The sequence below is a fragment of the Eptatretus burgeri genome, chromosome 15, assembly GCF_056783735.1.
Source record: "Eptatretus burgeri isolate ZD-2024b chromosome 15, Ebu_testis_v1, whole genome shotgun sequence".
NCBI classification, from domain to species: Eukaryota; Metazoa; Chordata; class Myxini; order Myxiniformes; family Myxinidae; genus Eptatretus; species Eptatretus burgeri.
Genome location: NC_140975.1, coordinates 39,309,940 through 39,322,863, shown reverse-complemented (window position 1 = coordinate 39,322,863; position 12,924 = coordinate 39,309,940). Strand labels below are relative to the sequence as shown.

At 39.3% G+C, this 12,924-nt stretch overlaps 1 protein-coding gene across 15 annotated transcripts in view; it reads right to left on the bottom strand.

Annotated features, from left to right (window-relative positions):
• The window catches only part of LOC147011974 (regulator of G protein signaling 7-like), a 184,594-nt gene that overhangs the window by 60,201 nt on the left and 111,469 nt on the right, over window positions 1–12,924 (bottom strand). For 12 of the 15 annotated variants that reach the window (XM_085857911.1, XM_085857907.1, XM_085857921.1 and 9 more), the window contains 5 exons: window positions 10,843–10,949; window positions 4,044–4,095; window positions 3,123–3,187; window positions 2,762–2,919; window positions 2,294–2,375 (listed from right to left, as the gene is read on the bottom strand). In XM_085857911.1, the coding sequence (XP_085714037.1) occupies window positions 2,294–2,375; window positions 2,762–2,919; window positions 3,123–3,187; window positions 4,044–4,095; window positions 10,843–10,949 (464 nt within the window). The remainder of the gene's footprint in view (window positions 1–2,293; window positions 2,376–2,761; window positions 2,920–3,122; window positions 3,188–4,043; window positions 4,096–10,842; window positions 10,950–12,924) is intronic. The other 3 variants (XM_085857913.1, XM_085857917.1, XM_085857922.1) reach the window with 1 other exon arrangement.

The following is a 12,924-nucleotide window of genomic DNA, read 5'->3' as shown; positions in this document are numbered from 1 at the left end:
GAAAGCCGAGATAAATTGAAAAAGAAATGTTATTAACTCATTAGTCTTGACTTTTTTCTTTTAAAAAAAAATAATAGTATGCTGTGTTTTTGTTGCCATGCTGCATTTTAAGTGTCCAAGCTTGTGTAACGGTCAAAGCTGTGGCTATGACAGCAAGTTGTTGGGACCACAAGATATATTAAATGGCCATATACCTTTTCTTGTTATGCAATGTCAATAAAAAGAATGAGTATCCTATGGCATTTGACATTCTGCTCTGAATTGCTTAGAAAAAACATCCTTATGTTTTATTGCTATTTATATTATCCTCGATCAAAAAGAGGATTTCAAACAATGCCCATATCCTCCTTTTCCTTTGATATAATGTCAATCCCTTTCGTCAGAGCTGGAGAAGATGAGCTGCTGGTAAAGCTACTTAGAACACAACATTAAACACCGACAAGACAAGCTCTCACACTGTCTTTTACACAAGCATTGGCAATCAAACTATCCAATCCACTTATTTGGAAAGCTACTGGAAGAAGTGGAGGTCCTGGAACTCCTTGGCCTCACTATTTGCAACCAACTTTCGTAGGAAGATGGTAATCACAAAACTGGCATCAAAGGCCCGACACTGCCTGCACCTGTGTGTTGTCCATGGAGTTAAATTATGCCTGAGCAGCATCAAGCTCATTATGATGTACAAGGCTTCATAGGGAGGGAGCTTCATGGAGTACGACTGCCGATGGGCTGGAGTATGGCTGCCACCTTCTTCCCACTTTGCTCCTCCTCTTGAGGTGGTTGGGGACAAGGCTTTCTGGACCATCAGAATATCAAAGATAGGAGGCTGATTTCCAGGGACTATCACTCTTACAACGTCAGCAAGTTGGTGGGCTCTTTACAAGCTTACATCTGGCTTTACCCCCATTTGCAGTTACCTGGTCATGGTCACATCTCTTGGTTCTCCGAGATATTTGCTTCTGAAAAGCTAAATAATCATTCCGGATTTGTCTGTACTGTGGTAGATTTTATGTTCTCTGTTTGTGTCGATTGTTCTTCATATTGATTGCTCACTGCTGTGTATTTTTCACACTTATTCTACTTATTTCAATCCTCAGGCTCGGAAAGTATATGGACCTTCTTGTTTTTCTTCCCCCCCCCCCCACCACCCAACTGTTTCCCCATACCCTCGATGTGTCTCCAATTTTCTCTGTCCATTATCCACCACCCTCGCTTAAATTCCCTTCTTATACTTTCTGTTTTAGAAAAAAAACGCCAATCTTCTTCTTTTTCCTCATCCAATCTCTCCCTATCAATTTAAACCTCGTTAAATGGCAATTTTAAATGTTCACTCTTCCCACATACTCGTTTCCAAACATTACTCAAAGTCCACTTCCCATTTCACCCCCCTCTCCATCTCTGCATGACTTGTAAACTCGTGCCTCATTCACCATCATGTTCATATAGCGGTCTTTCTTCTTGCCTTCAATCATCATTGCCAACCCAGTCTTGATGTCTGCCTTCATCTCTCCACCCTTGGAATCCTTAAATCCAACCCTTTTGGTACTGTGTGAGGGACTACGGTGATAAACTCCCTCACATTAGTACCCGACCCCATGCCAACCCGTTATTTGCATCCCCCAATTATTTGTCCTTCCACCTCATGCTCCTCCACCTCCTTGCTTCCTTTACTCCCTACCGCCCTTCTCACTTCCTTCACTCCCCCGACCCCCCTTTCCTTCCTTCACTTCACTCATCTTGCTGGTTTTGCCAGTGTCTCCTCCAATTTCCCCTCTCCCTATACACCATGGTAGTTTGTAAACCCACTTCCCTTTGTTGTCTAGCTTCCTGTTGTAGCAACTTTCCAAATCGGGTATGAAATGTAGTTTTGGTAACACAATATTGCTGAACACCAAAAAGAGATTGGATCCAAGAGTGATAATCTTATCAGGCTGAAGTAGAATAATGATTTGCCATATCACAAGTTCATAAGATTCTGTACCTGTATCTCTATATTCTGCATATGTTTAGATGACATGTATCGGTGCCAAACCCCACTTTTTCCTCCAGTTTACTGACATTTCATGCAATTGTCCAATCTTACTGATTGTGTTTTCTAGTGTCGTTAACCTTGTGCAATCGCATGTCTATTCCTCAGCACTCCTTCATTAAACTGTACGTTAACTATCTATGCTCTCTTAATTACAACTTGATTAACCTTGATATCGCCTCAAAAAAAGCTGCACTCTTCCACCTGAAGGATCTTATGTTCTTAATGCTTGAAAACGAGTTTTGTGAGAGTATTTGCTCATACCAGAGGTCTGTGGACATCCCAGAAGGCTCTCTCCTGGCTCTCTGTGACCTTCCGCTCCATCTTGTCGTGCTTTCGATCGATTCTACTCATTGGGAGGTCAGGGGGTGACATCGTAAATAAAATCCCCACAAAAAAGAAATACTTTTTTTTTCGCCAAATGTAATGAGGATTGAGGAAATTAATTATATTTGGAATAAATTATACAAGAGATTTGTTTTCATCAACAAGAGATAAAAACAGTGTTAATACCAATGGAAATTGACATTAGCTTCATTTCAGATTAATGTGTTTGGTTCGCCATGTATGTATGTATGTATGTATGTATATGTATATGTATATATATACATATATTCATTTCAGGTTATATTTAGAAAGAGATATTTGAATGACCTGCATATGTGAAAGTTTGGTTGATCAACATTTCAAATTTGGGAATTAATCCCACCTTTCCACAACTTCCGAACTCACCGTGCCTGACTCTCAGCCTGCATGACGATGAACTCCCACTTGAATGCATAGGTTCTCTGCAGCCGTGTTAGGCTCTCCTGCATTGGATAGGTTGTGCCATTATGCACTTGTGACAAAGGCACGACCAGCAATCTACCGATGCCTGCGAGAACGGGGACCTGAACTCGAAACACTTTGGTCAACGAAACTGCATCAGAACCACATGACTTGTATGATCTATACTGTGATGCCAAACAGTATCTGTGTATCTGAGTCGGATGATACAGACTCCTCATTTAAAAAAAAAAAAAATTGTCCCCCTTGATAATACGGTATCTTGTCAGACAAATGCATTACAGTAAGATTCTGTGAAACAACTTACAACTTCGTAATCAGCCAGATCCACTCGTGCCTTGTTGTTTAGGGTCCGTTTGCATAAGAAAACAGCTGATGAGAAGAAAAGCAGGAGATAGCACAGTTGCAAAAAGGATGATAATTTAATTTTTCTCTTTCCAAAGCTGAGACTTTACTAAAACCAAGTGGACCAACAAAACCTTGACCTATCTTATTGACAAACTCTAATTACAGCAGTTTTTGAAGGTTCTTGAAGATTATATTATATTCCTACAAAGATAAAATTTGATGCAGGAGGAGACCATTTGGCCCATCATGGCTGTGCTACACCAACACCAGATTAAACAAGTAAAATAGACATAAAACGTCAGAGCCCCTGTTGTTTTAGTAATTTTGCTGTACGGAGTTAAAGGGCCACCCATATTTATGGACAAGGTGCGTGTGTATGCCATCATGTACTGTGATTGTGCCAAGTTTGAACAAAATCAGACCACGCATGTCTGCTAAATGGTTGGGGACACATTTAAGTAACAGAATGGGTGCTAGTCAGCCATTTTTGATCGCATCGCAAAACGAAATGATGTACATATGTATACCATCATATGTTGTCTTTGTGCAAAGTATGAATAAAATTGGTCTATACATGTCCAATATATGGTTGCGGATGCACGCACACACACACACACACACACACACACACGAAAATCGAGACCAAATCCACGAGCCCTCGCTTCGGATTAAGTCCAACGCGGGCTAATAAATCTGTCAAGCTGAAGGCTTAATTATATTGGTGGGATGCGGAAGCAGTGGGGATGACAAAAGTGTGGAAAGTTCAGGGACATTATCAGAATATTAAAATAAAGATGGAAAAACATTTTTTCTGTGTTTGGGTTTTGTGTTTTTTTATTATTAGGATTTTTTTTTAATGAGGCATTTTTATGAGACATACCGTAGTCAATGTTTTCTGGTTCCCAGAGATTTGATGGCCAGAAATATGGTGTCTGAAAGAAAGATGCAGCAATGATGTTATTGATGAGATAAAACCGATTTGATACCCTAAAATATCCATTGCTTCATCTTTCGCATGGACAGAAGACAACGCTTGATTGGCTCCACAATATTAAGTTGTTTAATAATCAAACCTTCATCATCATTTATTAGTAAAAGGTCGAGATGTGTCTGTCTGTGTGTAACACTTCATTCTAAACCTAGAGTTCCTGCTCTCGTATCATAAAAATGGACCCGTTGGAAAGTTAATGATCAATTTACTTGGTTGGAAAGCTAATAATCGAATTACTTGAAACAAAATTTGTGTCCATTTAATCTTAGAGATGCTTGTTTTAAAAGCCTGTCTTTCCGGGATTAAAGAAGAAGAAACAGGACATCGAGCTTTCAAGTAGCAGTTCCTGCTGTCGTGGAATAATAAAAATAGTACCGCTGGAAAGCTAATAAGATTTACTTGGTTGAAAAGATAATACTTGATTTACTTGGAACAAAAATCTGTGTTTATTTAATCAGAAAGATGAGGGTTTTAAAAGCTGTCTTTCCGAGATGGAAGAAGAAGTGGGAATGGGAGCTCAAGACAGTAGTTCCTACAGGAACATTTATTATTCTACGATAGCAGGAACTCTTCAGAAGAACACTGAAAAGGGCACACAAGATTAAATGCAGTAATGCTTCTCGAAGCAAAATAAAAATAAATAAAATTACATGGAAGCAGCAGCAACAACTACGTGTTATTAAAGAAACTTTTTTTTTCTCTCGTGTGTTTTTCTTCATTTTACATCATCATCGACACTCACAGATAGATATGCACTTTGCTTGCGAAGTACAGCATGCTGTCATTTATTCCAACACAACAGCAAAGCGACAGGTCGGCATCCCTAGTTTCATAGAAACAAGCTAGGAATTTGGCAAAAATTAAACGTCTTCCCAAATGCAATTCAGTTTGAAGCAGAATTCTTTCCCCAAATGCCACTTTCATCATTTTATTTTCCAACACTACCAGTGCTAAAAAGCTGTTATACCCTTTGCTTCAAAGATGGGAGGTATGTGGACTTCTGAAGTGATAAAAGCTAGAGATCATACAGATTATCCTTTCATTTACGTTATGTGTACCATCAAAAAGAAGTTGCCAAAAAACAATGAGGACAGTACAGTCAAACTTCAAATGAATTTTCCCAATTTGCATGTGCATATTTTACCCCAACGCAAAGCAGCCTGTGCTTTTTTGAAGCATGCACAATGTTTTGAAATTCAGTAATAATCAAATACCTCGAGGTAAAGAGCTGGCTGACTGATTTTTAACAGAATGGTTAATACATGCTGGAGGTTTATGCCATTTCCAACAAACAGCCAGATGGTTTATGCCATCTTGCTCTTCGATGAGCCTTGACTTTGTAAACAAACAAAAAAATTGGTCCTTCCCAAGATAATTATATGTAATATCCTTCGGAAGACCAAACAAGAGGTTCAGCCAATGATTAAAACTGGACAGACAGACAAATTATTGACATACAAGTAAAAGTACCCATCCCCAGTGATGGAAAAAGCAAGCAGACGTACCCATCTCCAATGACAGGAAAAGTTTAAGTTAATCTCTCAACTTAAATTATTTGATGGAATTTAAAAGGTGAATTGTGTTGCACTCTTGGTTTCATTCAGAGCCAAAGCTCTGAGCCACTTATACCACCCACCGCAAAATGGTGGTGAAACATCGGGCAGCAGAGATTTGATTTGTCTTGAAAGAGTGCAAAGTTTCCTGGTTGCGAAATAAAATTTGGCATCAACAATATTCATGCCTGTTCTCTTGACATTTAAAAAGTGAATGTTGAGCTTTGCCTGCATGCACAGCTTTTCAAATGTGGCATGGGAAGTGGCCGCCATAAACACGAGACAGACAAACGCACGACAGACACCATGGTTCGCAATATATATAAGATCATGCCAGAAGAGCCTTAAAACACACCGAGGCACAATATTATGTCCAACATCAGCCAAAGATTTGGTAAAAGTCCCAAAAAGTAGATCGTCAACTAATTAGAAATCAATCAAACAGTTATGAATTGATAACTACATATTATTTTTATTGTTTCAGTATTTATATTTGTTTAAGATGATCCAAAATTTATGGAAGAGGTGAAATACAAATCATGCATGCACATTCTGACAAATACATGAGACAACACGGAACTTGATTTCAGACAAACGCAGCCGCTGACTTTGGAAAAAGTATTGTAACTTCTCGTAATATAATACTCTTGGCACCGGCAAAACCATCTTAATGATTTCACTTTTCTCTGCACACACAGCAGGGTAAAATTTAAATACAAATTTTCCCCTCCACATGGATGCCAACCTGTGGGATATGTCTGTGCTCTATCCTCTAAATGCTGAATGTTAAGTGAGGAACGTCTAACCTCTAAATACTGACTCAGAACAGATGCTTTCAAGCTATTATGCCACAGAGCATAGTAATCATATAATTTTTGGTTTTGTGAGGTATCATATATCATATAGCTTTATTTATATCATATCAGTATATTACATTATACAAAATCATATTATAAGAGTTAATTTTGTTTTCAGAAAAAAAGTATAGCTCTGTTACACACACACACACACACACACACACACACACACACACACACACACACACACACACACACACACACACACACACACACACACACACACACACACACACACACACACACACACACACACACACACACACAAAGCCCTCCAATATCGCAGGGGTTAGGTTCCTGGAAAATGCCACAATAGTTAAAGCCACGATTGTGGAAACCAAGGGCCAATGGGAAGAGGGGGGTTCGGTGCCTGGACCGAGAAAATATCGAGGAAGATCGACGGTAATTAGAAATAAACACATTACAATTTAAATAAACATGTAAACATATATATATATATATATATATATATATATATATATATATATATATATATATATATATATATATATGGCATGTTAACATAAACAAAAACACAATATTTTTACCTTTTAAAATTTATTCCAAAACAGCAAGGTGGGTGAGGGTAAACATGTTACATACTCGTTTGTGCTGAATTCTGCCAAAAATTGAAATCACAAGACTTAGCTTTGGTTGAGGATGATGCTTTTGGGGGGGGGGGTGGATGGTAGAAAGATGTGGATGTAGAACTTGCCATGGCTGTTGGATCGTTGGGAGCATGATGAAGTCGCCTGCTGCATTGCCACATAAAAGAAGGGTAAAACGACCCTGCTTGGACAGGAAGGTACAAGATGGCTTCCTTTTCCAAAATAATCTCGTCTCTTCAGCGTTGAAAACCTGCTCCGGCATAAATCCCTTCCTTCACCTGTGTTAAATCCATGAGCCGTGGTTGAATTGGAGCCTTCAGCCCCAGGTGCCTTGCAAAAAAGTTGGTAAATCCACAATGGATTCTGCTGTATCACCGGTCCACTGAAAGGCATTTTTTCTGTTTGGTCTTCCATCCAAACATTAAGTGCTTTTTCATTTCAACAAGAAGACCACTGGACTGGAGTGAGCCTTTTCCGCTTTATGGAGTGTATTTGACTCACGTGTTAACGGATATTTGACTCACGTTTACCGCATAGTCGATTAATTGATCACGTAATGGTGGCCCCACAGATGCTGCATTTTCACTTCTTGCCAATGTGTTGAACAAATCGATTTTTTTTTTGCACAATATTGTTGCGGCCACGGTTACCAGCTTGTCACTCAGGGGGATTAATCCCCGGTTGTCCTCGGTAGAGCCGGACCTGGGGCCACTGCTCACAATTAACGTTGCGGTATGGTGGGTTGTTTTAGAACCACGAACTCCACCCAGTCAACCACGAGTTCCAGTGTCCACCGTCTAATTATTCCGTTTACTTAGAGGTCGTGTGGTTACCTGAACGGGGAGCACGCCCTCGGCAAAGCACCAATGTTATCTCGATTAGATTTTAATTAGGGTGGCCGAGCGTTTTAACCGCTGGTGCGTGCCGACGATTTTTGGTCAAATCTGTGGTCAAACCTCCCAGTCTATCTCGGTTCGGACAATGCTAGACCAAAAATGAATGTCTTTTGGCAAACTTCTTGTGTTCTGAGGCAATACTTGCCATTTATTTGTCAAGGAAACGTAAACTGCAGAACATTGACATTTTAGCTGATGACGTTTTAATTGTTTTTAAAGCATTGGTCACATCTCTTGTCCATTTTGACTTTGAAACCCATGATCTTGTCTTGTTTGAAAAACGGTAGTGTGCTAAAAAATCTTTATGTGGTATAACTGAAGGTGCTTTAATAATTCATTTTAGTCATTGCTTCTTTTGTTACCCCTTCCTCTTTCATGTCTTCTTTTGATTTCTGTATGAACACCCTTCACCACGTAAAAGTTGATCGATATCTCTCTCTCTCTCTCTCTCTCTCTCTCTCTCTCTCTCTCTCTCTCTCTCTCTCTCTCTCTCTCTCTCTCTCTCTCTCTCTCTCTCTCATTCGTGGGCGCAGCTGTTCACTCACGTGCCGGAGCACTGTTCCAGTGGAGCTTCGTAGCTGTACAGGTGTGTTTGGGCTCTGCGACGTTTTTTTTCTTCAGTTGCCTTTGGTACATTTTGCTTTCTCTCCATCTTTGCTCCATCTTGCAAACGAGAGATAGAGCGAGAGCGAGAGACAGAGCGAGAGACAGAGATAGAGATAGAGATAGAGATAGAGATAGAGACAGAGACAGAGACAGAGACAGAGAGAGACAGAGAGAGAGAGAGAGAGATAGAGATAGAGATAGAGACAGAGACAGAGACAGAGAGACAGAGAGAGAGAGAGAGAGAGAGAGAGAGAGAGAGAGAGAGAGAGAGAGAGAGAGAGAGAGAGAGAGAGAGAGAGAGAGAGAGAGAGAGAGAGAGAGAGAGAGACAGGCAGACAGAGAAAGAGACAGAGACAGAGACAGAGAAAGAGAAAGACAGAGAAAGAGAGAGACAGAGAGAGAGAGACAGAGACAGAGACAGAGACAGAGACAGAGACAGAGACAGAGACAGAGACAGACAGACAGAGAGAGACAGAGAGAGAGAGACAGACAGACAGAGACAGAGAGACAGACAGACAGACAGACAGACACAAAAAGAAAGAGAGAGAGTTGGAGATAGATTTCAAGTTGGAGATAAACAGTGAGTTGGAGATAGATAGTGCGAGTTGGAGACGGAGAGTTGCAAGTAATGAAGATTGATCGAGTTGCAATGGAATAGAACATTGCAAATGGTAAATGGTCAAAAACCACAACTTTGAGTGCAATACTATTTTTGCCATTGATGGCAATTGACAACCTTGAATATTTTACTTTATGACACAACACAAACATACTCCACAACTCAACAATATCATTCACCCTAAAATAACCCATATTAGTGTATATTTTTTGAACAAGATTGATGAAAAGTCTCAGTTATGCTTAAAACCTGATGACATGCTAAAAAAAAATTCTCAATTTTTGCTCCTTTGTCAAGTTACCATAGTGGCAGTAAAGTAAGTAATTGTCTCAATACTGATTTTAACACAACAAATGTCTCAACACGGACCGATTTAAACACAATAAATTGAATGCAAGTGTCTCAACACAGACTGATTTTAAACAAAATAAATTTAATTCAACTAACTGTCTCAACACGGACTGATTAAAACACAATAACTTTAATATGGAGGATATTTTTGGGACCTGGGTCAGATTTTAATCATGATCTTGGGGAGGCTTTAGGGAATTGTAAAAAATAAATAAGTAAATATTTTGATCTCTTCATCTCATTAAAAGCATCTTAGCAAGCAAGTGTGGAAGAAAAAAATAATTTTATTCATGTACTCTCAATTATAATTGTTGCTGGTGCTTTATAAATTTAATACTTATGCTATAGTCGAATTGGCTGTCAATTGTGTTTCCCTTTTGTCTGGGTGTTGATGGGGGGGGGGGGGATGTATTACTATGAAACAAAGTGACCTGGTTGATAACACTGCAAATTTTGCCATGATTATGTCATTCTCTTTCACCCAGTGGACACGCATTACAGTTGGAGTTATTTTGCCTAATACTTATCAGACCCATGTACTCACTGCCTTTTATATACACAATTCCTTATATTCATTTCTTTGAAAGACCTATAACCTACGGTCTTCTCCTGTACTCCTTTTGGTTGTCTGCTTTTTAGTATTTTGTCTGATTCTCACCAAGACCAGCTGAAAGTCACCATGTTCTCTCTCCCTTTGAATCTCCCAGCCCTCTCCACTCCCACGAAAGCATATAAATGTCAGAAAATGTAAACTAAGCTTCGTACAAATCGTTGGGATGTTTACATCTCAGTGCTTTGGACTCCGTGGTACCACAAAATAAATGTTCTCTGATCAAATGTACTTTTCGTTGTGGACAATGAATTAATTTGTTTCTTACAGATTGAGTAACAGGATTTACACCAGGTCGGTTAATAGGACAAATCAGAAAATTCCACAACACATGTTATGTGAAAGCTGGATTTTTATTTTCAAAAATTGTCTCCTCAAGTATTCATCTTAATCAGTTTACTGCAATTTATTTATTGGAATATATTATGCTTGAATAATTAGTCCAAAACACACCTTGAAAAAGCAAGCAATTAGTGAAATGGGATATATATATATATATATATATATATATATATATATATATATATATAATTTAGCAGCCAAACCAAAGCATGATGTTGTGTGACAGTATATGTTGGTAAGCCTTACCTGGAACCTGTAGAATGTATTGTCATCTTTGAGCGTGAGTAAGTGATCCGAGATGGGGAAGAAATAGCCATGTGCTGCCAATTGAGATCCAAGGCGCAGTGCCTCGGCTGGAACAATAACGTGATGGTGACATAGAGGAAATGTGAGTTTCATAATCACAACAGAAACAATAACAATACAATAGGCCATCAGAGAGGTGTGAATGTAAAATGTAAATGAAATGAATGTAAAAAAACACGAGTTCCATTACAAGGAACTTCAATGTTGGTCGAGGCCATTCAACCCTTCACACCTTACAGAATGGTTGCCAACTTATGGTTATTTGTTCATACTGTACCCTTTATTTATTTAAATGCTGAGTATTAAGCAAGGAAGCAACATGTACTATTTTAAAGTCTTTGGTATGGCTCAGCCAAGGTTTGAACTATCAACCACCCAGATTCAAAGCAGATCCTCAAACCAATATGCCATTGAGTCATGTATATGGTTTTCAAAAACTTATGAGAAAATCGAGATTTAAAAAGTGTGCAAAAAACCCTTTCTTCTTTTTTTTCCTAAAAATTGTTTTCCAATTTTTTTTCCCCATATACAGACAGGTATTATCAAGTGGACCGGGTCTCCAGCTCTGGCCCCATGGGCTCGACTGCATTCCTGAGCATTTGAGGAGTAGCATTATTACTGCGTGTATTTTTCTGAATTTTTGCTCCTTTGTCTAGTTATAGGCGGAGAAAGATAAAGTCATATGTCAAACAAATTGCAACAGAAACTAAACCTATTCCATTATGAAGGACCCCCACAGATATTATATATATCCAAAATCTACTCGAATCTGCCGGGGACAAATGTTCTTTTTCTTTGAAAGACCTATAACCTACGTGGGCGCCATAAACAAGAGACAGACAAACGCACGACAGACACCATGGTTCGCAATATATATAAGATCATGCCAGAAACTTCCCCACGCGGAAACCTTTCTTCTTCTTCCCCACGCGGAAACCAATGGAGTGGTATGATTTGCCTGGTATCCGTGCAGAACAATGGCGGATAATCATGGTAACAGAATTTGTTTACCAACACTTCAACTCAATTTTCGGTCAGCAATTGTCTATGCAAAGCGAATTCTTCACATCACGTACAGATTATAGTGTTGTAGGGTCATATAATGTAATGGAGCTGGTTATCATCCTTACATTTTCAATCTTTGCTTGCGTGGGAACGAATTTTAATTATGATTATGATTTTTTTTTCTTTAAAAATGGACGATTCCGAAATTTTCTTGTCGCTGTTTGTATTCCATGTCAGACCTCCATATTTCCAAATGAATATAATGAACGGTTACTTTTGACCCCCTTTAATATTATCTGCTCATTCCAATCATTGTTTTCCCAATTTTGAGCTCGATTTTTATTGGATTTTTTTGATTAAAAAATGTAGAAAAATATTTGATTTTTTTCACTTGGCGCTGGCTTGGATGATAAGCACTTACATTTTATATGGCCTTGTAGCGCATCTGATTGGTATACGGAACCGATCCGGTAATGGAGGGACGGGACTGTGCTGTGTGTGGAGTTAGCGTCGATAACGGAGACCAGATTGCCTTGTTAACAGAGAAAGGAGCTGATGGAATAAATACTGCTTCCGTCCTACATGATTTGACCATCAATGTTCGACCAGGGGAGAAGGTACATGTTGCTTGTAGAAGTCGTTTCTGCAACAAAAAGCTCATCGAGCAGAACCGCCAGAAGCGCCAGTCTGCAGGAAGTGCAATACACAGTCCAATGAAGTGAAGATCCCAGGCCCAGTTCACTTTCATGACTGCTGCTTATGTGGAGGTGAGATTTCGGTAAAGGACTTCAGACTGACCCTTGCATTCACTGTGAGAACCCTAGAGTTCCAGGAGGCTATATTGAAGGTGTGCGACGATTCGGTAAAGGACTTCAGACTGACCCTCGCATTCACTGTGAGAACCCTAGAGTTCCAGGAGGCTATATTGAAGGTGTGCGACGATTCAGTAAAGGACTTCAGACTGACCCTCACATTCACTGTGAAAACCCTAGAGTTCCAGGAGGCTATATTGAAGGT